The sequence below is a fragment of the Halictus rubicundus genome, chromosome 12 (genome assembly GCF_050948215.1).
Source record: "Halictus rubicundus isolate RS-2024b chromosome 12, iyHalRubi1_principal, whole genome shotgun sequence".
Taxonomy (NCBI): Eukaryota; Metazoa; Arthropoda; class Insecta; order Hymenoptera; family Halictidae; genus Halictus; species Halictus rubicundus.
Genome location: NC_135160.1, coordinates 11,985,084 through 12,011,941, shown reverse-complemented (window position 1 = coordinate 12,011,941; position 26,858 = coordinate 11,985,084). Strand labels below are relative to the sequence as shown.

The 26,858-nt window shown below is 43.4% G+C and overlaps 1 protein-coding gene and 1 non-coding gene across 6 annotated transcripts; both read right to left on the bottom strand.

Moving 5' to 3' along the window:
* Positions 1–540: 540 nt before the first annotated feature.
* Dom (domino helicase) lies at positions 541–26,672 on the bottom strand. Of its 5 annotated transcripts, XM_076797972.1 has the most exons (32): positions 24,824–25,164; positions 23,471–23,679; positions 22,683–23,385; positions 20,803–21,158; positions 20,392–20,718; positions 19,907–20,117; positions 19,605–19,819; positions 19,394–19,534; positions 18,975–19,059; positions 18,554–18,750; positions 18,164–18,265; positions 17,600–17,915; positions 17,340–17,514; positions 17,072–17,258; positions 16,670–16,806; positions 16,383–16,569; positions 15,978–16,296; positions 15,813–15,893; positions 15,025–15,282; positions 14,402–14,715; positions 13,948–14,240; positions 13,484–13,856; positions 13,207–13,403; positions 12,834–12,948; positions 12,414–12,746; positions 10,992–11,213; positions 5,933–5,968; positions 5,676–5,844; positions 4,112–4,596; positions 3,693–3,977; positions 2,445–3,614; positions 541–2,046 (listed from the first exon to the last, which is right to left on the bottom strand). In XM_076797972.1, the coding sequence occupies exons 2-32, from the start codon at positions 23,666–23,668 to the stop codon at positions 1,732–1,734; spliced, it is 8,502 nt and encodes a 2,833-aa protein (XP_076654087.1). In that variant the 5' UTR covers positions 23,669–23,679; positions 24,824–25,164; the 3' UTR covers positions 541–1,731. The 5 variants fall into 5 exon arrangements, with proteins under 5 accessions (XP_076654087.1, XP_076654084.1, XP_076654083.1 ...); XM_076797969.1 differs by lacking the exons at positions 541–2,046; positions 2,445–3,614; positions 3,693–3,977; ... (2 more) ...; positions 5,933–5,968; positions 24,824–25,164 and adding an exon at positions 26,101–26,672 and having other exon boundaries at positions 7,133–11,213; XM_076797968.1 differs by lacking the exons at positions 541–2,046; positions 2,445–3,614; positions 3,693–3,977; ... (1 more) ...; positions 5,676–5,844; positions 5,933–5,968 and having other exon boundaries at positions 7,133–11,213; positions 24,824–25,169.
* On the bottom strand, positions 20,208–20,342 carry LOC143360106 (small nucleolar RNA snoR639/H1). The gene has a single exon (XR_013083212.1). It is a non-coding gene; the product is annotated as a small nucleolar RNA snoR639/H1 (small nucleolar RNA).
* Positions 26,673–26,858: the final 186 nt, after the last annotated feature.

Here is a 26,858-nt window from a genome sequence, read left to right as displayed (position 1 = left end):
GATATCTTGCTTTCTACTGTCCATATTAAGTGGTACTTAGGGGCCAAAGCTCCGTCGATTAGCGATAAGGTAGAGTGACCACGTTACCGACAAAAGTAGGCGAAAAATAGTTTCACGGGAGGAAAGTTTTCGTCTTTATATGAGAATATTTTTCGCTAGGAAAGGGCTCATTCGAAAGAGGAAGGTTCAATGCAGTGCGCGCTGGTCACGAGCTGACGAGATTTTGCAGATATTTTGTAATATAAAGGTTAGAAGTAGGTAAAAAATTGACGATGTGCATGCCGTGAAATCCAAGTATTTTTCTGCCATTGGATGAGTTTTCTGGATCAAGTTTGGTCGCAGACCCGTTGGATCAAGACCAAGACGGATTCTAAGTCTGTGTCTGAAGACCTGTTGACTCTGTAAAAGTCATGCGACTACCTTTGGCCCTTAGGTGTTAGACGGAACACCCTGATGTATAGGCTACCGTTCACACACAATGTTGCAGCGGGAAGGGGTTGCATGCGCTGTCGCTTGCATTCTTGTGAAGTCCTTGCATAAAACATCCAAGATTACTTACGAGAGATTTATTTTAGCGTCTATGTTACACGAATTATACATATTTATATATATTATTATTATTATTAATGTTGTTATTAGTACAATCTTACACGGTTCGATAAAGGTCCTAGTATAAACATCGCATTATCGAACGAAATTGTTTAAATCCTACAGGTAACTATAGATACATATACAGTCATAGCATTACCGTTTCGTTTCTTTCGCCGTTCAAGTTTTTTTTTCGTTTTTATTAACAAGTTAAGCGTATTTCTCGAGGCTAAATCGTTCCGTACCGATTCTTACGAAGTCAGAAGAAGAATTAGAACTGCCCTAACAATTACGGAGATGCCCTCTGTAAAATACTTGATCGTTTCAGGGCCAGACAAGAAACTAAAAACACGTGTTCTCTCCTAGTAGAGTCTTTCAGCATTTGAAACCTAACGTTGTAAAAATCTTATGCAATCGGTTATGCGAACGATTACGGGCAGATTCTCGATTACGGGCAGATTCTCGATTACGTGCAGATTCTCGATTACGTGCAGTTCTCGCTGCTTGGGGTTTTCAAACGGTGGACTTGCCCCTCTAAAAAATATTACGTGTCTCGTCGACATTACAAAACCATCATTAAACAATCAAACCGTCCAACCTATTCTCAGTAGCATGATTTCTTTCGTCGCTGCATATGCTGCAACATATTGACAGTACAAAAAGGGATTGGCAGAGCAACTCGACGCAAGCAGTTAAAACTATAACGACCTTATAGTAATGCTATCTCGTAAATTTACAAAACTCGATGGTGAATAACAGCATTTCTGCGAATCGTTAACATTACAAACGCAAATTCGGCCAGCAAATTTCGAAACACTATAAAATGATAAGACCGGATCATTTTTTTCCAATACTGATACGACTATGAATTGATTAATTATGACCGCGATACGTCACACTACACCACTGGATAAAAGATTAAATGATAAAAATACCGTGCTGTTGTCTCAATACGAACATTCAAGAGACATTTGACCTCCGCAGACATGTCGTAGCCAATGTGATATTTTTTTGGAATGTCATCATTGCTTCGAGTATTGTTAACCGAAGCTTCGGATACGACGTTCGCTCGTCGAGCCGACACAGATTTACGGAAACATCGTAAGATCTTTGATCGAATCGAGCAACAATCGTCAAGCATATTCACTTCGGTTGAGAATCTTGTTGCGTTTGAGGCTGCTGCTGTTGTTGTTGTTGTTGCTGTTGTACCTGTTGGGGGTGGACAGAATGCGTGATAGTCTGCAATCTGACTTGACTAGGACCGGGGCTACCTCTCGCTGTCGTGACGATTGGTTTCCCTTGAGCAGGAGCAGCCTGTCGCAATTGGGCGCTACTCGCAGTCACCACCTGAATCGTTTGCTTTAGGGCTGCAGAAGCGACCGGAATTACTCTTGTCTGAAGCGGTGACTTGCCCAACACCACCTGGCCCGGCTGGGAACCCGCTTGTCCCGTAGAAACCTGAAATATCAATATGTAAGCACCTTCGAACAGTTGTCAAAGTGAGAGAAAAGTCCTAGTCCCTAATATTTTCTAATCCCTAGATCTATTCACAATCCATCAATTTTTCTTTTACACATTTGCAATCTACATTGCTCATTTGATCGGACCCAATGGAAACTAGGTCTCATAATTTAAGCAGCCTTGACTAGAATCAATATGGAGTGGTTTGTCTATTGGAAGCTATTAGAAGTGAGTCCGAAAATGTCTTTTCAGGTTCTCGAATATATCAGAATTCTCGAAAATGTTCGAGTTATTTCCGAAAATATTCTAGAATCCCGATATATTCGAGAATCGTATTCGAGTTCTTGCACACTTCTGTCTACTATCAACTATTTGCCTTATCAGCCGCAACGTACATGGGTGAACTGCTGCATCGCCGATGGTTGCACGTGCTTCATCACTTGTATTTGTTGCACCGTCATCGTGGCTGGCAAAGATTTCTGCTGCACGATAAGCTGCGTCTGTACGCCGGACTTGCTGGTAACTTGCGCCAGCTGGGCAACCTTTTGCGCCGGTAATTTCCTTTGTGTGATGATCTGAGGATGCAGGGCCAGCTGGCGGATTTGTTGCGGCGTTGCCGTGCGTACACCAACGTTCGCGGTTTTCACCAGAGTGGCGACGGGAGTTCCGCTGGCGGATGTTCCAGGTTGCTGGACTTGTAAACCGGCTTGCGCGAATAATTGTGCCGGCGTGAGACCGGCTTGACCTGGTACTTGCACCTGGGCCACCGCTTTCGCCTGCTGTTGCAACGTTTGTCGCTTGATCAGAGCAGCCATCTCGGTCTCCGACACCGCGCGGGCTACAGTCTGTTTTCCTACGGTCGCCTGTCCCACGGTACCGGTAGCTATTCCTTGTTTCATCAAGGTAGCCCTTTGCTGAGCCGCGGCGGCAGCTGAGACCGCTACAGACACCTTCTGACCACTCGCGGCCTGAGCTTGCAGCACCTTCAGCTGCTGCTGGCGCAACAGGACCTGCTGCTGTTGCCTGTAGTACTGCAGCTGCGCAGCGGTCAGCGTTTTGCTACCGGACGCAGTCGCCACGGTGACCCCGACGATACCCTTCTGCGCGCCAGCAGGAGAACTTTGAGCGGAAGACACCAAATTCGCTGTCGCGATTCTCTGAGCAGTTTGAAGATTCGCTACGCTGACAACGGTCGGCGTGGTCCTCGCGTCTTGCATGGTCAACGTTCCACCAACCGGTCGAGTTTTCACCGTCGAGGCGGCGACCGCCGTGCCACAGGTGGTAACGTTCGTCGTCATCGTTGTGACTGTCTTCATGGTAGTCAGTCCAGTTGTCGCCACTGTGGTGACAACCTGAGTCAATTGATGCACTTGAGGACTCGCGGTACTGGATAAACTCTGTTGAGTTTGTTGTTGTTGTAGTTTAATTTGCTGCTGTTGTTGCTGCTGCTGTTGGGCTTGTTGTTGTTGTTGCTGCTGAGCTTGCTGCTGCTGCTGTTGTTGCTGCTGTTGCTGCAGCAACCGAGCGGCTACCTGTTGTTGTTGCTCGGCCGTTAACACCTGTGTCTGAAATATACAATGATTGATCAGCGATTTGCCATTTCTTTTTAGATACATCGCGTTACAACGTTCCAGTATACTAACAGCGTGCTTCAGTTTCTCCTTAGCGATCCTGTCCGCCCGTCTAGTTGCGACTTCGATGGGAGCCAATGGACTATCATACTGAATGCCGCATTCGGCTAGAACAGCCGCGTTCGTAGGATTCTTCATTAATGGGTTCACCAGCAACGGTTTCACGGTGGGCGTCCTCTTGTTGGAAACCGACTTTATGGTGTCGAACCTCTGACAGCACATCAACGTGAACGAGTGATTCTTGTCCTGGATGTACAACTGGGACGTTTTCATCGGCCTATTCGTTTTGCTCTGTTGCTGAAAGGAAAGAGGACCGGAAGATCGGTGAACATCAGCGGTCAACCAAAGATATTTTCTCCTCACGATATGACTCGTGGAATAAGAGTTCGCACGAAAAGATTCGCGGTCAAATAATAGTCGGATGATAATACCTCGGACACTTGAGGTATCTTGTAGACGCCCTTCTGTTTCTTCTGCTTTTTCGGCGTGGTGTCGTACAGCAGTTTGCCTTCTTCCCTCGGAACGATCACCGACTCGTATCTGCTCCTACACTGCTTCGGAGACCTGTATATTCGCGACGTGTTGTTCACTATATCGGCAACCAGATCCCAATTCGGAGTGTGACCGGGCGACAGGATCATCAGGTTCAACGGCAGCCCCTGATAGATCTGTATCGCTTGGAGAAGAGCCCAGTCCTCGTGTATCATCCAGTCGAGAACGTGCTCTTGATCGATGGAAGATTTCGACATGTGAGGCTTCAAGCCTGGCAGCGGGATCGACGGACGAACCGTTGCACGGTGCTTGTGCAACTTCATGTCTCGACGCATCTTCATGATCGCCGGAGACGGCCGATCGAACAACGATCTCGGCGCGTACACAGACTCCTCTTTGTGCCGCATCTTAACCGCCCGTCGACCTGATAAAACAACTTCGATATTAATATGTAATTACTAGGCAGCGAATCTTTGTGGAAAAATTGAATAGATGACATTTTTTAAAACAGTGAAGAGATCGCACACATTTAAGGATGTCGATATACAATTCTAAAAAATGTTTGAACGATGCAAGACAGTTTTATTTGGCTCCTGTTCGTTATACTCAATTTCTATTTTGCATAAAATTCTACAGTCTAATAATAATGAGCATTAACACTGGGTTTACGGAGCACTAAAAATTACTATTTTACATTACTTTGTAAAAATAAGATGAATACAAAATTTGTAGTAATTTCTTTAATAATATACAGTAAGGAGCAAAACTGAGTCTACACTATTTGAAACAACATAAATCTTTTTGAAATTAGATCAAATGACTTGAATGTTATTGACTGAAATTTTTGAAAAAAATTTGAATTGGTTGGAATCGCAAAAGAAATAGTAAAAGTTGGTTGTTTCAGCTTTTTTATCTGAGCCTGTATTTCCCCATTTTTAAGCGTTTATAACTCGTAAACAAATTAACCAATATCGGTGAAATTTTCAGCATGGATATAATTTATTCGAGCGAATCAAACGCATTCTTTAAATTTTCAATACAGGCTCAGATAAAAAAGCTGAAAAATACAACTTTTACTATTTCACTTGCGATTCCGACCAATTCCAATTTTTTCCAAAAATTTTTGACACCTCGTCTAATAAACTAATCCTTCTAACTTCTCAATAACATTCAGGTCGTTTGATCTAATTTGAAAAAAAGTTATGTTGTTTCAAATAGTGTGGACTCAGTTTTGCTCCTTACTGTATATCTCAATTTTCGTAAATCAAAAATATTAGAAATCTAGTGTTAAGAAAACAATACTTTGACGTACATGTGCGCTACCACAGACCTGACAAAAAGTGTTCGATCAGCATTCTAATCGTGTCGTAACTAATACATATTTCCTCGGCAAGCAAAAGAATTGAAACTTTATGCGGAATACGCAGATAATATGACAAGCAGTTTCTTTTGTCCGTTCGAATAATCTTTGCCAGGGGCGTTGTAATCGAGTATGCATATTACCATCACGATCGCTAATTCCAGCGTCGGCTCTACTCCTCTTTTGCTCTTTTTTAATGTAAATCGGAGGCAACTGGGCCTCGGACATGGGGGTGTTCTCGTAAAGGAATCCCAGGGAGTAGTCGATGTAAACATCGTTATCCGTCGTCGGAGGCGTAGGTGGACACCACATCTGGCGATCAAACGAATCATAGAGACCACACCGTATCGAAAAATGAAAATTTCAAACGTGAATGTCATAAAACCTGGATAATACTAACCGGCATTTGCTCCATATTATCGTCCGACAACCATATCTGTAAGATATTAAAAGCACCGCTATCAGATCGGATTCGAGGTTTGTTAATAGTATCGTCCACTCGGAAAGAAACAAATACGTTTGCAAGAAGAGACCAGAGCGTCATGTACACCGTGTGAAATTATCGATAACGATTTATCAAAGGACTTTTCAACGAAAATTAAAAAAAAAACGGTATCCTCTTGGTTGCTACAACGTCTCCGTAACTCGGGTCTTCCCACGGGAGAGCCATCGCGAGGAAGAACGTAATCGCTGAACGATCTATACATTATCGATCTTGGAACACCTGGGAAATGTGTAGGAAAAAAGTGTACGGACACCTTGCTCGTTCAAAGGCTCGTTCGTCTCTTCGAAGGTCTTTATGAAAAGATACCTTCTTCGTGCCGCGTCAAGTACTCTGTTACAAATGAATTTCAAACGTTGTGCAAGACGCTCATGAATGTGCCTGCTTATACCTTGGCTGACTCCAAGTTTGGAATGGCAAAGGCAGTGTTTTGGTGCCATTTTCGAAATCGCTATTCGTCGTTTCTTTTTCTTTTCTTTCTTTTTTTTTCTTTTTGGAGCTTTAGACGAATTCGTCGCGCGAATGAATTTCCTTTCTTTCTTTCTTTCTTTCTTTCTTTCTTTCTTTCTCTCTCGATCTCTTTCTCTCGTTTCGTATACATTTTTGATTTTGAATGTGCGGTCATGTAAGCCTTGCCACACCAAACATCGCGAGGATCCCGTCGATCGTCCGACGCGGACGATCCCGGCTAGAGTTTGCATTTAGTTTTTCGTGTTTAATATATAACCAAGCACACTGAGCAAAAATTTGACACCAAAACGGAACTGAACCTTTGATCGAACAGACTTGGAAACGCACCAAGAAATAAGAGAACACATCGTATCTTCGTAGCAAGGAATCAGTTTTATTTCCTTCCTTGGACTCACTCGATCATACAAAATACAGGCACGCAACTTAAATATTACAGTGGGGCATACCATTAAACGAGTAACTCCTTAAGTCTAGCAATGTAATCAGGTCGTCACCTTGTGAGTTATGTAATATACAAGGCGTTACACGAGAGCAAAGTACAGCGCGTTCACAGATTTTTGTCACTTGTTTGTTTGTTTGTTTTTTTTTTCTCGTTCCCTTTTTCGTTACTTTTTTTTTTATCTCTGTTCTGTTCTCTGTCGTTTTGTTTCTACCTCCCCGACAAATCGACTGTCTGTTGTTTCCAATTAGCGGTTCTCCTCGCTTGTAAACGCATGATCGCGAGCACGCGCGCGCGCGCGCGCACGCCTGGAACCGCGACCAATGAGATTTGCAGCGTCTCTAACGAGCTAAACTAGACGGTAGAATTGTTTGCGTGTGTGAATTCTCGTTAACTATTACCTAATATGATACAGTCGAATGTGTCTGAAAACTCCTCTTCCCGTTTTTTCCTCCCACATACTCTCTCTTCTTCGCATCTATATATCACCGAGTGTATAAATTACAATGTCGCAAAAAGGAGACATTTACGCGATTAGGGGGGGGGGACGCGGCGGCTTTACAGGAGAGCACAAATTTACAAGGCTAAAAATATTACACGCGTGTACCAAGTACAACGGAACCAAAAAAAAAAAAAAAGAAAGAAACGTATCTTTCTCGCTTCTCACTTTCTCCTACTTCTCTTCTCGATCGTTTCCATAATATGTACAACGTGGGTTTCTTTTTCGATGATTACGGTGAAATTGAAAAAAAAAAAGAAAGAAAGAAAGAAAGAAAGAAAAAGAAATGGAGAGAAACAAAAAGAAAGAAAGAAAGAAAGAAAGTTGAAAGAGAAATCGATGCGTACAAGAAACAGTTGGATGATGCGTACACTACACCCCGTTCCAGGAATCAATTCTATACAATCCTGCTGCTAAATCTTACAGCGATACAGTAGTCTCGGCAAGACTCAAGACACGGTGCCGCTGCTAATCTTTCCCAACTGCGCCGTCTGCGACGGAGTAGGAGGAGGAGGAGTAGAAGAGGACGACGATGGCGAGAGCTGAGATCGGATCGACTTCTTGGTCGGTGGTATCTGTTCTTCCTGTTCGTCCAGCTTGTCCTCGATCTCCACCATTTTGCCGGCGAGGGGCTTCGCGAACGAGGTCACCCGGCTCCTTTTGATCTTCCGACGCAATCTCTTCGACCCGTCCGACGAGTCATAGTTCGGATCGTTATCCAGATCCACCAGCGCGATCACAGGCAGCAAGGTCTCCATCTTGCGCTTGGCGTTCAACGGCGATCCGGCCTTGCTCACTGTCGCTTTTGTCGTCTTGCCGGAAGCGTAAGTACTGGCCACGTTCGTGATCACCGCGGGTGCATTGTCAAGCTCGGAGCCGCACCAGCCGTCCAGTTTGCAGTTCGACGTCACGTCGGAGATTCTGAGAAGACAGTTCTTGTCCGCCGTCGGCGCGGTGGAGTCGTTCTTCTTGACGAGGTTGCTGGTTTTACCGTCGCCGGAGGAGTTGGTCGTCTTCGCGGAACACGAGGCCTTGCCACCGCTGTGGTTGCTCCTGGTGTCCAGCGTGAGGATCGCGACCACCTTCGCCGTGCGCTGCGGCTTCTCGTTCATCTCCGTGAATCCCGAGTCGTCCTGTTTCCCAAAGTCCTCGGAGGCGACCGCGTTCCCGTTCGAATCCGTGCTGGGAGACGACTCCTCCTGCGACTTCGCCTCCGCGTCCGTCTTCCGCACGTGTTTCGTGCTTCTGAAAGGGGCGGCCACGTGGTTCGGGCTGGAGGAGGACTTGCCAGAGTTGATGGTGAAGTTCAGGCCGGATCGCGTGACCCTCGACATCTGCTCGAATGTCGGGACCGGCGTGTCCGGTCGTCTCTTCACGATATTCGCGTCCAGTGGCTCGACGACGACGATGGCCTCGTTGACCAAGCTCTTCTTAGGCTTCGCGGTAGGACTGCCGGCGTTGTTGTCCTTGACCTCCGACGGCTTCATTGGCGGTATCGAACTGCTCCGACGAAACGGCATGGGGCTCAAGAAACCGTTGTCCAACGATTTCGAACTCCTCGTGGTCGGTTTCTCGTAAGACGAGACATTCTGCTGCTGCTCCTCGTTCCTTACCGGGGAGTTTACGCTCGACGAGGACCTGGTCACTGGCCTGGGAGATAACTTCAAGCCCTCCGACAGTGGAATGTCCGCTTGGTGTCTTCTCTGGAGCGATCTCGAAGGACTGATGCTCGGCGGAGGCGTTAGCGACCGGCCGGCGCTCGATCTGGTGATTCTACCTTGCTCCGAAGGTCTTGGCGTGTCCGGTCTCCTTATCAGTGCCATCTTACCAGCTTCCTTCTTGACGATCATTAAATTCTCGTTCTGTTCATTGTGCTTCGGCACGCTCGACTCGGCGAAGGTAGATTCGCTGTCCGTGTCCTTGCTTTCGGTGACCTCCACCGTGAAATTGATCTTACCGCTTCGCGTAGTTACTCTGTAGGACACGGTTTCCGTTTTGCGAGACTTCAGCTTGTTTTCTAAAGTAGAATCAGAAGACTCGACTTTGTCGTCCGGTTCGGAGATGTCTGTGGAACAACCAGTCGGTTTATTGTCGTCGCTTTTCGTCTCTTCGTCGTTCGATTTAGAACAGCTTTCCTCTTTTTCGGTTACTTTTTCTACTTCCTCTTCTTCTGTTACTGTTTCTTCTCTTCCTTCCTCTTCTTCTTCGCTACCGATCTTCTGACTAGAGCATGTTTCTATCACAGATGTGGACACGTTATCATCCGCGGACTCGTTCTTCGCGTCCGAGTCCGCGCTTTCGTTGGATCGTTCGTTCGTTTCGACAGGACTGTCTGGCTTTTTGTCGCTCGTGTCCTCGCTAACCATGTCGCTTCCTGTTTCGAAAGTCGAGTCAGTCGTCTTATCCGCCGCCGATTTCGCGACGGTTTCGTTCAAACCGTTCTTTTCCTCTGGGAAGACCGACTTGCTCTTCAACGAAGAGGTGCTCAACGAGTTCTCCGAGACGTTTATCTCTTCGATCAGATCCGAGTCCGAAATCATTTTCAAGGTACCCGACTCTGCCGCGGACGAGCACGAGCTACCAGTCTGCGAAAGAAGACTAACATCAGCGGCGTCCCCGCTGGAACTCGCTTCGTCCGTACAATTATTCCGCTCGGCAGATTCGTGCGCAGACAAATCGATTCGATCCTGCGTCTCCTCGTCGTCGGCCTTCTCGTCGATTTCCTCCTGGTCCCCGCTTGATGCCGATTCGTCCAACCGAGTACACGCTGCTTCTGTTTCCACAGAATTTGAAACCAGGTCCGATTCGTCTTTCTCCTTTTCCGTATCGTTTTTACCGTTCTCCTTCGACGAAGACGCGGCGGCGACGTCGCAATGATTCGCGATGACCTTACGATTCTCAACGACCTCGGTTGCACCTCTGCTGGACGAAAGCTTGCTGTTCGTCGGCTCCTCCATTTTCGGATTCGCGGGCCTGAACTCGTCGTCGGACCTACCGGTGGTGTTCAGCTTCTTCGGACTCGACGAGGACGGCGGCAGAGGCGGCACGAAACTCTCCTCCGCCTTCATTCTCATCTCCAACTCCCTCTGCTTCCTCATGTTGCTGGCCCTGCCTCGGCACTTCGGCTTTATGCCCGGCAAGATCGGGCTCACGTCCAACGTCCACAAGTTGATCTTGACATTCCCTCTGGACCGGGTCCGGGGACTGTTCAGATCGAAATGATTCTGACTGAACGATTTGTTCGAACGGTTTTTACGCTTCGGGTATCCTCCTCGCTCGGAGTCATTCGCTTCGTCCTCCTCTTCCTCCTCGTCCTCGTCTCCCTGGCTCTGACTCTCCGTGTGACTCGACTCCTCGTCGAGGCTGTCCTCCACGACGTCCTCTTGCGATTCCGACTCGGACTCCGTGGTGGTCTCGCTTTCACTTTCCGACTCCTGAGCACTTTTACTGTTGTTTCTACGCGACCCTCCTATCCTCCTCCTCCTACCCCTACTATTCGCCGGCAGTTTCTTACTGACTAACTTCTTAGAATTACTAGCATTATTAACCTGATTCTGCGCATCCTCGCGGCCGAACGTTAAGGGTTTCTCGTCGTCGTCGGCCAACCTCATCCGCCTCTCTTCCTCCTCGCGCAACGCTCGCAGCCGATCCAGCTCCCACTCTTTCTTCTGTTCTTCCAGCTCACGTTCCGCAGCTGCGAGCTGAGCCGCTGAGAACGCACCCTCGGACTCCTCGACGAACTTCATCGCGTACCGTTCTATCGGCGTGAGCTGGACAAACAACACCCATTAGTATTAAAGAACGATTGTTGTGCGAAAAGGGCGAGGCTTAGAGTAAAGGCAGGAATCAGGGCATGGAAATACACGGAAGGAGTAAGAAACAGAGCAGGGAGGAAGATAGTCGAGGAATGTCTGAGGGAAAAGGAATCAGGGAAAGTACAGGGGCGAAAGCGGGAAAGAAAGGGAGGAATACTTGAAGAGAAACGGATGGAGCCAAGCAAGGGTGGAAGAGATGAGAAGGCTAGAGGCAACGGAGAGGCTAAAGGAGAGAGACATTGAGATACAACGGCAAGAACAATATACAAGGATAGAGCGGTCAAAATATAACAAAAGGTACAAGTTTATAAGAGTGGCAGAGTTACCAGAATACCTAAATAAGGAGGGAAGAGGGGAAAGTCAAAAACTCTTAACCCAAGTAAGATGCGGAAATGCAGAAAATTGGAACAAATACTGGCTGGAAGACGAAGCAAGAGGATGCGACCTGTGTGGGGACAGGTATGGCAATCTGGAGACATAGTGAGTGGGAGGATAGATTCAAATGTTGAAGCGTGGCTTCAAAAGTTGAGGAAGAAAAGAGATAAGCGAGCAGAAATATAAATGTAATATAAGGAAGCGTACACCAAAGATAACATAGTAGGAAATGGTGCAATAATCGGAATAAGAATAGGAACAGGCAGAATATAGGTAGAGTAGTCAGGGTAGGGAAGGAGAGAGAGAGAGAGAGAGAGAGAGAGAGAGAGAGAGAGAAAACGCGTGGATAAGATAGTTATTTTTTGGTAATTATAGGTTATTGTAAACCGAGTCCAATTCTTGGCCGTAAGGCTGAATAAAGCAATATTATTATTATTATTATTATTAAGAACGATTGTTGTGGACATTTTGAACAACTTTTTCCTTACGTCTATAACCAGAAGAGATTTATAACTAGACCGCGGATCTTTATGCAAAGTAGAATTAAATTTATTTCTTCTTTTAAGAAGTAAATCTTTCCAGACTGTCCACTACTTCACCGTGTGCGATAAAATTTGCAGTCTATTTATGTACAACATCCAAAAATCATTGAAATCTGAGGATAGGTAGCTGTTCTGCAGGTTCGATTCGATTAGAGATTGCATAGACTGTAGATTGGTCTGATCAAAGCCCGCAATCCAGTGATCTAATCGGAAACTGATCAAACAAATTGAGTTTTACCTGTGACACAAGGTTCTGCACTTCAAGCTCGGCTTTGCTGACTTGCATGTCGTCCTTCTCCGCCTCGTCCAAAGGTATGTTCTCGTCAAACTCTGCCAAATCAGCAACAGCTTCCGCCTTGGCAGTTTTCGCCGCTTGGACGTCGAGGTCCTCCTCAGCAGCGGCGAGTGCGCTTTCCAACGCACCCATAGCCACCTTGTCGTCCGTGCCCTGACTTGGAACATCCTTCTGCAGAAACTTCTCACGATCCTTGTTCTGTTCCAACACCTCTGCCATTCGCGCCGAAGCATCGTTCTCCGTTTGATCGATGTTGAAGAGATCTTGGATGGTAGACTGTGTAATAAAGATCAATTAGAGTTCGAGGATTTGTGATATTGTTCAGCCGGTTGATTTTTGTATTTTCATGTTTGAAATGCTTACGCTCTTAAAGTAAGCAGTCGTGAAGTTGCCACCCTCGATGGCCAAATCTCCGAGCAATCGCTTCTGATTGGCCTTCTTTAGAATATTTTCTTCCACAGTCTTTTCGCTTACTAACCTGGAATACACAATTTAGTACACAAATAAGTAGATCCTATTTAGCAGAGTCGTCTTATACAGGGTGACGTCCCTGTTTTTACGCTATGCGGAAACCCTTTTGAATATTTAGGGGAAAATAATGTGTCGTTTTGGATCAAATAATTTGTCCTTTTGACATTTGACGTAACATAAGAAATAGCAAAGTTACCTCCTCGTGACAGAATTAGAGGGACGACATCCTGTAAATGGGAAAGCACGGTTATTCGTTTCTACGTACCTGTAGATATGTACATCCCGTGTTTGGCCTATTCTATGACACCTATCCTGTGCTTGGGCATCCATGGTGGGATTCCAATCGCTGTCATAAAATATAACGGTATCGGCGCCTGTAAGATTGACGCCCACACCACCAGATCTAGTCGACAGGATGAAACAGAATATCCGTTTGTCGCCGTTGAATCTTTCCATCAAAACCTGCGAACACGTACCAGGTAGAGAGAGAGACAAGTCTGAGAACTCGAAGAAAACGACCGTAGCAGAAGAGCGATCGATACCTGTCGTTGATCCACCCTGGTAGTACCGTCTAAACGCAAATATATATGGCCGTGGAAATTAAGGAAAGCTTCTAAAACGTCCAACATTCTTGTCATTTGTGTAAAAATTAAAACTCTATGGTTGTCTGACTTAAGCTTCCTAAGAAGTCGATCCAAGGATTGCAGTTTGCCACAGTCGTACTGTATCAGTCGGGGATCTGGGAACTGAGTCATCATTGCACTAGCTACTGGATGGAACAACGCGAATTTCGGCGACAGATGACGTTGCAGCGCCATTTGCATACGCTTCTGGGCGAACAGTTTGTGTGGGGGTGGATGAGAAACATGAAAACGTGGTGTGGGTGCGCACACAGCAGGAACATGAACAACAAACCTGTAACAACAATTACACGATATGATGTACATCGTTCGACAGAAGCGTAACCGTGTATTTTTCAAGTTTATACAGCTGAGAGAAGGCACACCTTTCGAAAACTTCCTTGAGTTCTTCAACAATCTGCTCTGTACTGTTGATCGCTTCCGCGAGTGCTTCGGTACGAGAAAAGAATTGCCTGCGGGTACGAACGTTTTCCTTGGTGGTTGCGCAATGAACCCAACCGTTGTGCCATCGACATGCTGTAGACGGTTTGCCGATCCTCAACGCCATGAACAGATCCTCCCCGTAGAGAGGACACGCTGCGCATCTTCTTTCATTGATATTCGTAAGAAGACGGAGCTTGGCTTGCCTCCTTTGCTTTCGTTCCTCCTCCAACTGCGGCTGTAACATTAACAAACAGATTCAAGCATGAAGATTCGAGCTATGAATTAAAAGAACCTGCAGATTTCTTGGATATGTTTGTAGAAACCGATATTCATAACTTACAGTAATCGGCTGTTCTGCAGGTTCGCCGATTAAAATGTGTTTTGACGGATAATTACCAAATAAAATTCGGACTTTGGACGTTCCTTGATTTGTGCCTTCTCAGACTCCTTTTGTGCGTGTCTAGTAACAATGCCGCAGCGAATCGACTGCTGAGGAGATTGCCCATTGCCAGTCGAAGGCTGTGCTGCCTGGGAACCAGTCACATTCAGAGGTGGTACTCTCATCACGGGTCTTCCGCTGGTTCCACTCGACGTCGTTACCACTCCTCCTACAACTTTGTTCACCGTACCCGCCGAAGTGGTTAGGCCCATCAAAGACTTCGACAAAACCGTCAAACGTTGTCCACTCGGCGATATTACTGGAAACGAGACTGTAGAAACGAAGGGGAGTGATTAACTTGCGTGTTTCGATCACCTCTACACCGATATAATTCCATAGGTAATATTTAAATTGAAATTATTTCTAAAATTACTGTGGACACTTTTTTCCTCGCTAACATGAGGAGACATTAATTATTCGTGATCATGCATCGTTCAATTAAGGTATTATTTAAAACAACATCCACTGAATGAGATGTGCATCAATGAAATATGAAGATGGAGGGTGGTGGGGTGTACACATTGCCCGAGTATGGATCACAAATGGGGGTCAGTGGGATACGAGTGTTCATGGGACAAACCTGTGTTAGTGTTTTGCTGATTCGAAGTCAGAATGATATGTCTACCAGTAGGTGTTTGAACCAGCTGTGCAAAACTAGGCACTGCTATTCTTTGGACGGAATCACCTTGTTTAACTGTGACTGTCTGCGTGGTTAGTCGTTGCAGTCCATCTTTGATATTCGCATTCCCTACTGTAATCCTCTGTGCATTCGTTGCTGCTGTACTTGGTGTCACTGTTGTACTTTGTGGGTTATGTGCTAGTGTTCCAACAGGGATGGCTATTTCCGAAGCAAACACAACATATATTTTACACATATGGTGACTCACCCATGGACTACAGACTTTTATGCATTCACAGGATGTACTGTAAATACCTTAAATATCCATTAAGAACTATATTTTCAGAAAATAATTACTTCTTCTTCTCTTTTATCGATGAAAGTTAAAAAATTTATAGAATTTGCATAAACATCCGCTGTCCATTTACGAGCAATAACAGTATAATTAGACTCAAGTATTTGTTAATGTGTTCTCAAATCTAGAATGCTTATAACACGGGAAAATTATAAACAAGCTGGCATGAGATCAGTTCCTCTAGCACCACTGCAAAAGTGATTACACTGCGATGATTTAAGTGCAACCACTGATCGATGATGCACTCAGATTAAAATTTTTAATGAATATAACATGTGTACAACATATATACGTGTGTGTGTGTGTGTGTGTGTGTGTGTGTGTGTGTGTGTGTGTGTGTGTGTGTGTGTGTGTGTGTGTGTGTGTGTAGAAAAATAAATGAGCGAAGACTTACCCTTCACGCTACCCTGATGCTGAACCAATTGAACCGAGTATCCCTGTAACTGTTGACCACCCGATACCCTTAAAGTAACACCTGCAAAAATAATTAGAAAATAATTATAATTACACGTCATTGTTACGACAAACGAGCGATTTTTTACAGCTAATTCCTGCTTACCTTGTCCCGCAGTGCTTTGATTATTTATCGTTTTAATTAAGGGAGACGTTCCAACACGAGTAGTGGGTAAGATTCCAGTAAAGTTTTTTAATTTCGTTTGAGTTTGCTGCGGTGTAGACGGTGGTTTGGCTTGATTAGATAGTCTAACGTTGATTTTAATTTTCCCAGGCGGACATCTCGGCGGTGGGTCCGGTTGACTGTCGATTTCCTCTATAAGCTTTCGAGGTGTTTGCAATCGCCTTACTCTATGCGCAACGAACGCGGTAAGCGACAGCTCCAAATCGCATAGAAGAAGATTCATACTAGATAAGTCGATATGCTGTAATACAAAAAGTAAAAATATATGTTGAACAATCGATAACTCACAGAGAGTAGATAAAAAATAGTGCTTCATCTAATGCACACCTTAAATGGATCGTAATCAAGAACACTCCACACCAACGAAGCCGTAACATATTCGATAGCTTCCATTTGAAACGGTGACACCGTCGGTCTCACTTCGAACAAGTTTGGATGATTACACACTTTGCGTAACTGCATCAACACGTTGATCACGCTCAACAGATTACCGCTAGCCAAAGTCTCCTTTGTCCTTGCAAGAAAAATTAAAAAAAAAAAAATTCAATAAGCCCACGTTAAAAAATTATCCAATCTAGTTGAGGGAACTTGTCGAAGCATGCTGAAACGCTTACTTTGCTCTGGACATGAAATCATCGTACAGATATCGCTGTCGTTTCGACAACCGGCACATCAGAACATGTTCGTATTTTTTCGGCAATTGTTTTTCTACTTCTGTTTTCAATCTTCGCAACAAAAACGGCCGTAAAACCTGAAAAAGATAGGATCGTTGAGCAAATGAAATGGATTAAAGCTAGTCTTACAGAGAAAAGAATAAATTAGTAGAATTGTTTCTCCAGACAGGATTCGTATGTCATACCAGATTTGTCCTGACACGCGAGTTTTAATAGAGTATTTAATATCTCGCTATGTTTGAAAAAAACAGAGAAATGCAACGATTATCAAGTCTCTGGGTCGGTAGCGAGTGGCTAAATTATGTACAAACACATAAGTACGATGGCAAACTACGTACAGACCTTATGCAGACGACGGATAATGTTTTCATTGTATTCACTGTTCCCTTCGATCATGCCTGTGACGGGGTTGCTGAACCATTCTTTGAACTCTCTGTGCGACTGAAATACATTCGGCATTAAAAAATGCATCAGAGACCACAGTTCCATAAGATTATTTTGAAGCGGCGTGCCAGTAAGCAACAGTCGCCTGCAAAACAAAACGAGCTTCGTGTGTAAAATAGTTCTGTGTTTCATGGATAAAATTATTTAAAATTGTTCAAATGTTTACCGCTGCGTCTGAAAATTCAACAACAACTGCCATCTTTGCGATTTAAAATTTTTGATATTTTGAGCTTCGTCCAATATGAGATACTTCCACTTTTTCCTTCGAAAGCTTTGATGGTCTTGAATAACTAATTTATATGACGTGATACAGATGTGGAAAGCATTGGGTTTTGTCCAACCTGGCGTGAAAAGAAACGAAAGGTGTTATATAAGCGTTATTACTTGGATAAAAAACGATTTTATCCGAAGATAATGGAACATCACCTGTTCTTTTCTGTTTTCTTTCTTTCTGCGTTCCGTAGTATGTTAAAATCTTGAAACCGGGACACCATTTTTTGCATTCCATTTCCCAATTAAGCATCACAGAGGTTGGTACTATTACAAGATGTGGGCCCCAATTACCTTTCTCGCATGCCAAGTGCGCGAGTAAGGCAATCGTTTGTATCGTTTTACCCAAACCCATTTCGTCTGCCAAAATACCGTTTAATTTCCTGTCGTACATAGTTACGAGCCAATCCAATCCAATGTGTTGATATTCCCGAAGAGAGTGTTTCAAGAGGAACGGAATTTTTGTAACAACCTGTAAATCACGCGATTCGCACATCAGAAAAAGTTCCAGAGCATTTTTCAAGTGGCACGTTAATTGCATAAAAATTGTCGTAATAATCTCTCCGAAATAAACCATTGAACTCAATCTATTTTACAAAGGAGAATATTACATTTTATTCTGCCTTCCTGAAATGATCGTGAGCAAACAATTGTCGCACAACCTTGGATGAAAGGCTTCCCCGGTTTTTCTTTATGCGGATATTACTTCAAATAACTTACGCTAGTAGTCAGTAAAGTGTTTCCCTTCGGTTGGATACTTTCTGCCAATGCAGCCACGTTGTCCATTTCATCGTGAGCGTTCGAATGATCTATTTTAGCAGTCTTTAAAATATAATGAACACATTAGTCAAATACTTCTTCGTTAAATACTGATTAACCCCGTGTACTATCGAATCAGACTAGTGATGAAAATTTCGAACGAAATTTGCTAAACATGTAAACATAAATTAATAATTAGCCATTGGAGATCACGTGGATATACAATGAATATAAATTTTTGTTTTTTCCTAGTAAATTATAAACGTCGAAGAAGTTCTAATCATTGCAATCGTAAAATCGTAGTGCAAAGGGTTAAATAAAACGCGATTAGTTTCGAACATATTGTCTCACCTTTTCGTCCACAGATTTTTCCATAGAGATATCTTCCAAAAGCGATTTGAGCCCGACATCAGCATCATTGTCGCTTTGCGTTTGAGACTCCTGTTCGCCAACTTCATTGTCACTTTCTTCGCTTTCGTTTTCACTGCTGATAGACTCCTCGTCGTTCTCCTGTCCCTCCTCCTCTTTTGTGCTTTCTTTATCCGAATCTAAATGGAAAACATTGCACGTTAGTATACGTCGCTGTAATCAATGATATTAATTCAACTGGATGAAATGCCATTGGCTATCTCAGACAAATGCCTCGGGTCACATCAAGAAATCGGTGTCAAGGAATGAAAACCATTCCTCGAACCATCAGGAATGGTAAATTATCATCACAGATTAATCAGCGTCGTGGAAAACTCGCGCGAAGCGAATACTTGTTGCATACCTGGTTCTTGATCAACATCCATTGGAGTGTCCGACATGTTGCCATATTTCGCCATAAGTTCATCGATAGACATATCATTTTCAGCCTGAAAGAATGCAAGTTGTATTATTCGGAGTACATACGCGTAACTTTCCTCAACACTACACCTACCACAACCGAAAATAATTATACACGTTTCATCACTGAAGCATATACTATTGGGCTGTCGGTAAAGTCATGGCGTATTTTTCGCATCGATCTCTTGTAAAAATGCGTCGTGACTTTTACGACAACCCAATATGATAAAAATCGCACAAACTCTAAATAAATTGAAAAAATAAATAATAAATTGGATCGTGTCACATTTATCAAGTACAGAGACCAGGTACTGTTAATGCCCGGTAGGTTTAGTGTTAAAATACTGAATAAATGGTACATACTTTGAGATCATCCAGTTCCTGTTTGTAATCCGTATTCTCTTCCAATTTCTCTTGTTCCATTATAGTTTCTTCTTCGTCCGAAGATTCATCCGATGCCGCAACAAAATCTGTATCACCATCGGTGGTCTTTTCATTGTGGGCCTGTTAGCAGTTAAATAAATTATAAGCACCATGACCTCCGATGTAATCAAGGGAAATTTTGTGAACATACTTCGTTCGCAACTTCTTTCGACGGGGACAAATTTTTCTTTCTATCTTCTAAGTAATCGGGTGGCAAATCCTTCAGGAGGTCTTCCAACGGAATTTCCGATTCTCTCTTCAACAATTCAACCTCTTCTTTATGATTCGTTATAGATTTTAATTCTTCTTCCGCCTTTGCAATGGTTTCTTCGTCGTCATCCGAGCTTTGATTCGGTTGAAAGTCCTCTGCATTAAACAACGTTCATTTTAAATGTCGGTGTCACTGATAACACACGCATATATAGTACACGCTATCTAATCCGTGTAATTTACCATCAGAATGAGATTTTCCGGGCGGAACTGGAGAAGATATTCGTGAACTATTAATGGATGCCGGTATACTTTGAGGACCGTCAGTTTTGTTAAGCCCCTCTGTCAACCACGTCGAATATTTCTCCGTTTGTCCAACGATAAAGTTTAAATGTTGATCCAGCGCTTGTTTTCTTTTCTCTTCCAGCCTTGTTTGTTGTTTGTACTCCACCAACTTGAAAACCGAAAGAACAAAATAATACACGTGATCCAGTACGGTTCTCATACAGAACAGACAATACTTGAAAGAATTCTAAGAATGAAGTGTCCTGAATTAATTCTTTGATTGCATCTACGCAACGAGTACAACCATACACAATAATCAGACTTTGCTGTTCCCACAACGAGCACACAGGTTCAATTGGAATACACTGAAACTGTCGGCTTAATAGTGTGGGGTCAACTGGAAATTGATCAAAGAGAAGGAAATATATGCACATAACACACACCTTTTCCACGTTCGTCCAGAATGTTTTGATCTCTTTGGCTATGAAACTGGCGATCTTCTTTAGCCTGAGCTCTTGCGACTTCTCGGCTTTCTGCGCTTGAATCGCTTTCTCCTGGAAGTACTTCTGAACCATGCGCGCGCACTTTTTCGCCGCGGCCTTCTTCCACTTCCGTTCTTGAGCAAAATCAGCAGCCAACCAGACCATCTCCTCCAACAAGTAATCCCAATGAGCTTTCGTGCGAGGCGGTTCTTGCACTTTAGGCAATCTCCTCTCCGACCATAATCCTTCCCGCTGCAACTCGGCAATCCTCTGCATAACGTACGCCTCCTGCAAATGATTTCAATGCGTTACGCTGATGTTGCAGCTCTGTTGCGAGGTCCGCGAGAACAATACAACGAATACGATACACACCTGTTTCGCCTTTTCTACAATTTGTTCCTGATTATTCGCCATGTCGCTTGTTGTTGAATTAGAGGCGGGTAATTTAACGAGCTTCACAACTGGTTGAGAGGGAGTACTGGTAGGCGCAGTAGACATTTTTGGTGCTGTGGTAGTAATCGTTGCGGTAATGATAGGAGTAGGAATAGGAGTAGAAATAACTGTTATAGTCGATGTGGTGGTTGTTGTGGTTGTTGTGACCGTTGTAACTGTTGTGGACAGTTTGTCTGCGACTGGGGCTGCTGATGCTGATGTCGCTGCCGCCGATGCTGATGCTGCTACTGTAGTTGTTATTTGTTTCGGAGAACTTGGAACTACCGGTGCACTACCTGTAACGATAGGGAAAATGATTTTTAATATGCATGCTCGCTCGCTCGTCGTCACTGGCAAGTCGAGGGTGAGAAATTTGTATCAACAGCGCCCTTAGGCCGAAAAGCTAGCTGCTAATCGACCTTACAATAGCTGTGAATTTTCATCTTCCCACATAGAGTTGACTGCATCGAGATGCGTGAACTCGATGCGGCCGTCTTTTGTGGGATTGCACAACAAATACTCTACAACGTTAACAAGGATGTAGTTATCACAATGCATAAATCATTAACTTAAACAAGGGTGTAACGTGAACACAAGTAACATCGCCAAAAGGAATCGTTACTATGAGGAATGACTTATGGGATATTCGTGATTAAGGAATGCAAGCTAGGAGAACAAAATATCCTACAACTTTTCATATGAACGTAAGTATAACTTATCGTAATTTAGGAAGCAACGTGCATGTAACTACTTGACTCTTGAAAATATTCACCGTATTGTTTTTAAAGTTATTTTCTTTTGTTACTAGTATAAACGGTATCCGATGCATTAGTTTAAACAAAAATACGGTTTTTGTTGCAACGTAATTGTTGGATCAATCGCCGCTTTGTGTTCTTGTAAGTTTGATCGGCAAGAAAAGCGAAGAACAAAATAAACTTTGAACCATATACGATCATAAGAATAGAAAAGAACTGCGATACTATAATTAATGAATCTAAACATCAAACGATAAGCCTGCAGTAATCACCTATAATGAGCGTGGGTGCTAGAGTAGAAGTAGGTGGAGAGTGAACGGTGACTGGTGAAGATTGAATTGCTGCTCTGAAGGCAAACACCATGCCATGGCGGCCCCCTTGAGGCCTACCTGGTACATGTCCTAGTACGTATACAATTATTTGGTTGATATAAAACGTCTACTAAAGTCTCTATTATTTTCCATAGTGTTGTGTACACATCTACTACCAACTTCCAGATAAATATTCTGATCATCTACATATAGCGTACAAGAATTTTGTCAAGATTTTTCTATTGAACTTCGATATAATGGTGTGCCTCTTACTACTTTGGGAACCATGATTCGTGATACATGTGAAATAGCATTGTTTTATTAACAGTTCATTATTAGAGGTGTACGAGAACCCGAAAATGTCGGTTCGGAACGGTGGAGAATTTTATTCGGGATCCGGACGAGTTCTCGAAAATTTCAGGAATTCCGAAAATTCTCGAAAGTCCCAAACTTTTAGGCTTTTGGCTTCCCGACCATCGGGTGCCCGACATTTTCGGGTTCTCGCACAGCTGTATCAATTACTATCAACTCGCCAATGGTACCCTGACTGCTCGCATGATCTCACCATAATTGTTAATACAAGATTTTGTTCCCTTCTTCAAAATTTGGATTTTGTAGCCATAAACTATGTTCCTGAAAGTATTTGTGTAAATTCTGATTAAAAAAAACAGGGTACCATTACAGAGTCAAATGATTTCATGAATATTATTCGGTTAGTTACGAACATGTATACGTAACAATTGTTTATGCTTACCTTGCTGGTTAAGTTGAGCTACTGCAGCAGGTAGGGTTGTAGACACTGCAACTGGCGTGACGTTCATACTAGAAATTTTTACTTCGGCACACTGATTCACAGAAACTATCGAAGAGCCGGTCGGTGTAACAGTCGGCGTTAATGGAATTTCTGATATTGCTGGCAGTGGCACTGTTAAATCTTCGTCGTCGTCGTCTGGATCTAATCTATGTTGCCGTAAAAAATGCAGATACTGAGGCGTTGGTTGTCTCTTCCTCCATGCTTGAAAGTCCATCATATTGCCACCAGCATGCAGAAAGAACAACTCGGATGCGTTCTCTGAGTATTTCTCTCTTATCGCACGCATCCTCTTCATCTTATGTTCCATAATTCTTCTCCTGTAGCCTACTGCATCGTCGACACACATAATAGGCTTCTCTGTAGAGTCTGCTAATTTCAACTTTTTCCTTGCTGGCGGCGATTGCATAGAAGGTTGAGACGTTGGAGCAACAAACATGTTGCCGATGGAAGTTCTAACAAGTTTTGGGGACGTTGCTAGAACAACTTTAGGTGAATTCTGACGAGAGGGAGAAGGAAGAGGTGAACCGCTAGCTCCTGCAACTCCCACGGTACTCGCACGTGGTGGAGTACCGCTAATATTAACAAGTCTTGTAACTCCGACTTGTTGAATATTAGAATTTGTTGTCGCACTGCTTGGTATAACCTACAGTAACACAGAAAGTTAGAGAACACAGGTTCAAAAGATTAGCTGTCTAATAGAAGGATAGTAAAATTAATAAACTATATACCTGTGTGAGACCAGGAACCTGGGAAGTAATAACAAACTGCTGTCCAGCACCTGTGGTGAGGACATTGAGACCCTGAGCTGTGGCAAGTACTTGCTGCAAACTAACAGTTTGTTGCGGTGTACCACCATTGCTTCCCCCATTGTTTCCTCCACCCCCATTAAGGGGTGGCAAAATAGGTGCAGACTGCTTATCGCTCATTACATATCACACTGTAATATCATTAAAATTAATTTAAAAATGTATCAGAAAAGATTATTCCAAGCACAAACATTACGTTGTACTATCGACAGCGCATAAGAACCATATATGTAGGTGAAAGAAATTATTGTTTGATTGAAACATTTATCTCATAAAAAACAAATGTTAATGGAGCATCCAAGTCAATATTTAAAGGTTAAAAATAAATACAATACACAACAAGTAAAATAAATGAACAACAAAGAACTGTCATGAAGATGTTTGTATTATTTACTTTTTATTCGTCAATTAAAAAACTGAAGATAGCATGTTGTATTTCTATACAGATTAGGTTAAAAAACGGAATCACGTCCGAAGTCCGAAGCTAATGAGGAATTAATTCAAAAAATAAACGAATTTCTGACTGACTTCAAGTTGCAAATCGTGAAAACTAATTTACAAAATAGCTTCGTCCGGCAAACACACGACTGTTTCACAATTTAAACAACAAACATACAAGTGCCGATGAAAAAAACGATAAAAATGAAAACACGAACGAGAACGAACACGAGATGCAACTCCGCTAATTATTAACAATGCTTCATTTTCCAATTGTTCAACGCGTGTAAACAATTAATCGTATACATTCCCGATTGTTGCTCCGCGCAAGGTAACCCGACAAAGTCGAAACGAGAACGTTAATTGATTTGTGGAAAAAAGCGCCGAAATCAAAATTTCTCCATCGAACAGACCGATGCACCGCATTGGAATTTCGAAGAGGTGCGTGACGCGCCGACGAAAAAATACAGCGGCAAATATTGCATCGGCTAGACAAAGAACTTCTCGGCGATCGACTACGCAGCAAGACGAGCGATGTCATTTAAAATATCGCGAGATTCCGACGAATACACGACCGCCCGATATCGAGCATTCAGGGCGTTCGAGGCTTCTTATTCGAAAAACGTCATTTAATCCGGATGTAATATCAACAACGATCGCGTCTCTTCACCGGAGGGGCTTCACGGAAACGAAAAACACCGTTTCCCATTATCGGGGAGCGTTACGGCTCCGTGGAAAATAGATTTTTCGCAATTGCGTCAGTGGAGCCTCGCGGCGATACAAAGGAAATTTTTCGTCCGCCATGTTGGCGTTGGTCCGATAGGAGGGCGGACTTACCATAATGTAATCACAAAATTCTGCGACGTAGGCGAGCCATCCACGAAAATAATTGTCACACCCGTGATCGACGAGCGTTAAATCGCAATTAGGTACCTCACGTAATGTACAGTGCATGAGCTATATCTAATATTTTACAGAACATTTTCGCTCGACTCGCTCAAGGACGCACACACTTCTAAACATGGCGACGGCTCCCGACAAAATTTCGACCGCGGCCAGACCGTGAGCTGCTTGCTGCTCGCTGCGCCGCGTTTACACAAGCCACGGAGAGATGCCGCTCCGACCGGGCACCGAACCTCTGATTGGCCAACGCGAACCGGATACTTGGCAACGTGGCACTCGGAAACGTTCCTGATTGGTCGCTGGTAAAAATATTAAAGGGACTGGTTTCCCGACTAACAAATCAAATCAGCAACTATTGCTCCCGAATACGGGATTCTTCTACATTTCGCACGACCCATTGCCACACATGAATTTCGATATATACCCTCGGAGAACGAACGGATCTATAAAATATCGCGATTCAAATTTTCTCCCTTGAAAAAACATCTTTTTCTTTCCAGGTCCAAGGAAAGGCGAATGTAATGGGTAAAAAAAGTGTGCGTCGTACGACGATGCATTCGTATGGAACTCGAGACAATGCGATTTAATGTAAGATATTGTTGCGGAGACTTTACTGCGGTCTCGAAGAACCGTTCGCACAATAGACAAATATGGACATACATGCGGTGTTACATCACTTTACATTCCTGGCAACGGATACGGAGCCGTTATCCAAATATTTCGATTCAATTTATAAAGCAAACAAACTGATACCGTCGAAGCTGTGTGTATCCCCCTTAGCCTTTGCGCGAGCTATAAAACGCCACGTGCATCGGAAATCTCGTGATAATTATCCCGTATAATTCTAATCGGTATTGCGTACTTCGTTTGTTTCAACGAATCTTATGGCCACAGTATTTATTGTATCTCGACAGAATTTAGCTGTGCGAAGACTGCGAGACTTATAAGGTTCGAGCAAAGAACGTGTACCCAACAGACTTCTACACGGAAAATAAATAATTTCTTGTAGAACATCACTTGGAAATGGTATAGAATATCGAATAATTACGATTGAAATTTTATACCGAGCGCAACATGGTGTCGCAGTATACGTACGTACATATATAGGTGTACAGGCACGCCACGTGCTAACTTATATGTGTACAATTACACGCGCTAACGTTCGTAGAAAGCAGGTAAAGGTAAAATAAGAAGAAAAAGGTTTTACTCACTCTTCGGTTGACCTTTGTTTGCCGATGTTTTCCGCGTCGATGTCTTCGCGTACGTTTTTTAACCGAATTCGAACAAATGGCTGTTTCGATATTGAACGTACCCGTGAGATCTTTTCATGGGACGTGTATCGAACACATTTTTGAACGTGATAACGGGCACGCCACGAGTTTTCCGAGGCAAAACTGTGATCGTATCTACGATGGATCGAGAATGAACCATGACGAGAAGAACAAACGCGAATAAACGTGTTAGAATTTGTTATACATGTTTTTTCGAATTCCGGCTCGGCTCTGCTATCCGAGGTGACCGCGTGTAATACGTACAATCGTAAGAATGACGCTGGGGTCATTTCGGTACTCGGCGCATCATCTTTTGGGTACCACTGCTATATTTACATTGATCTACGTAGTATGTGCGATAACAATTTTCAATTTTTACTCGAATGTTAATAGATATGTATTCTATGGGTTCTGGCTTTCTTTTTTTTCATTTTTTTAATAAATCTATTTTTTTATCGGCCGCTGTGAAAGTTCGATCGTATTTTCACGGCAATTAGGATATCTATTAATTTCTGTCCATTTCCGCGCCAAAAGTATGTGGACAATAACTATAATTTCTAGTCATATAAACTATTATTATTAATTCCGTTTAAGTCTCGTAAATGGATTAAAGTTAAAAAAAAATGTATACTATTTTATGAAAGACTGGCAAAGTCTAAAATTTTTTTCACGATTACATCAATAATATACAAATATAA

Coding starts and splice junctions, on each gene's coding strand:
- Dom (XM_076797969.1), bottom strand. CDS start 23,668: ATGAGCGATAAGCAGTCTGCACCTATTTTGCCACCCCTTAATGGGGGT. Junction 14,716..15,024: donor TCAGCAAAACACTAACACAG/GTTTGTCCCATG, acceptor TCGTTTCTACAG/TCTCGTTTCCAGTAATATCG. Junction 13,404..13,483: donor CCAGGGTGGATCAACGACAG/GTATCGATCGCT, acceptor ACGTGTTCGCAG/GTTTTGATGGAAAGATTCAA.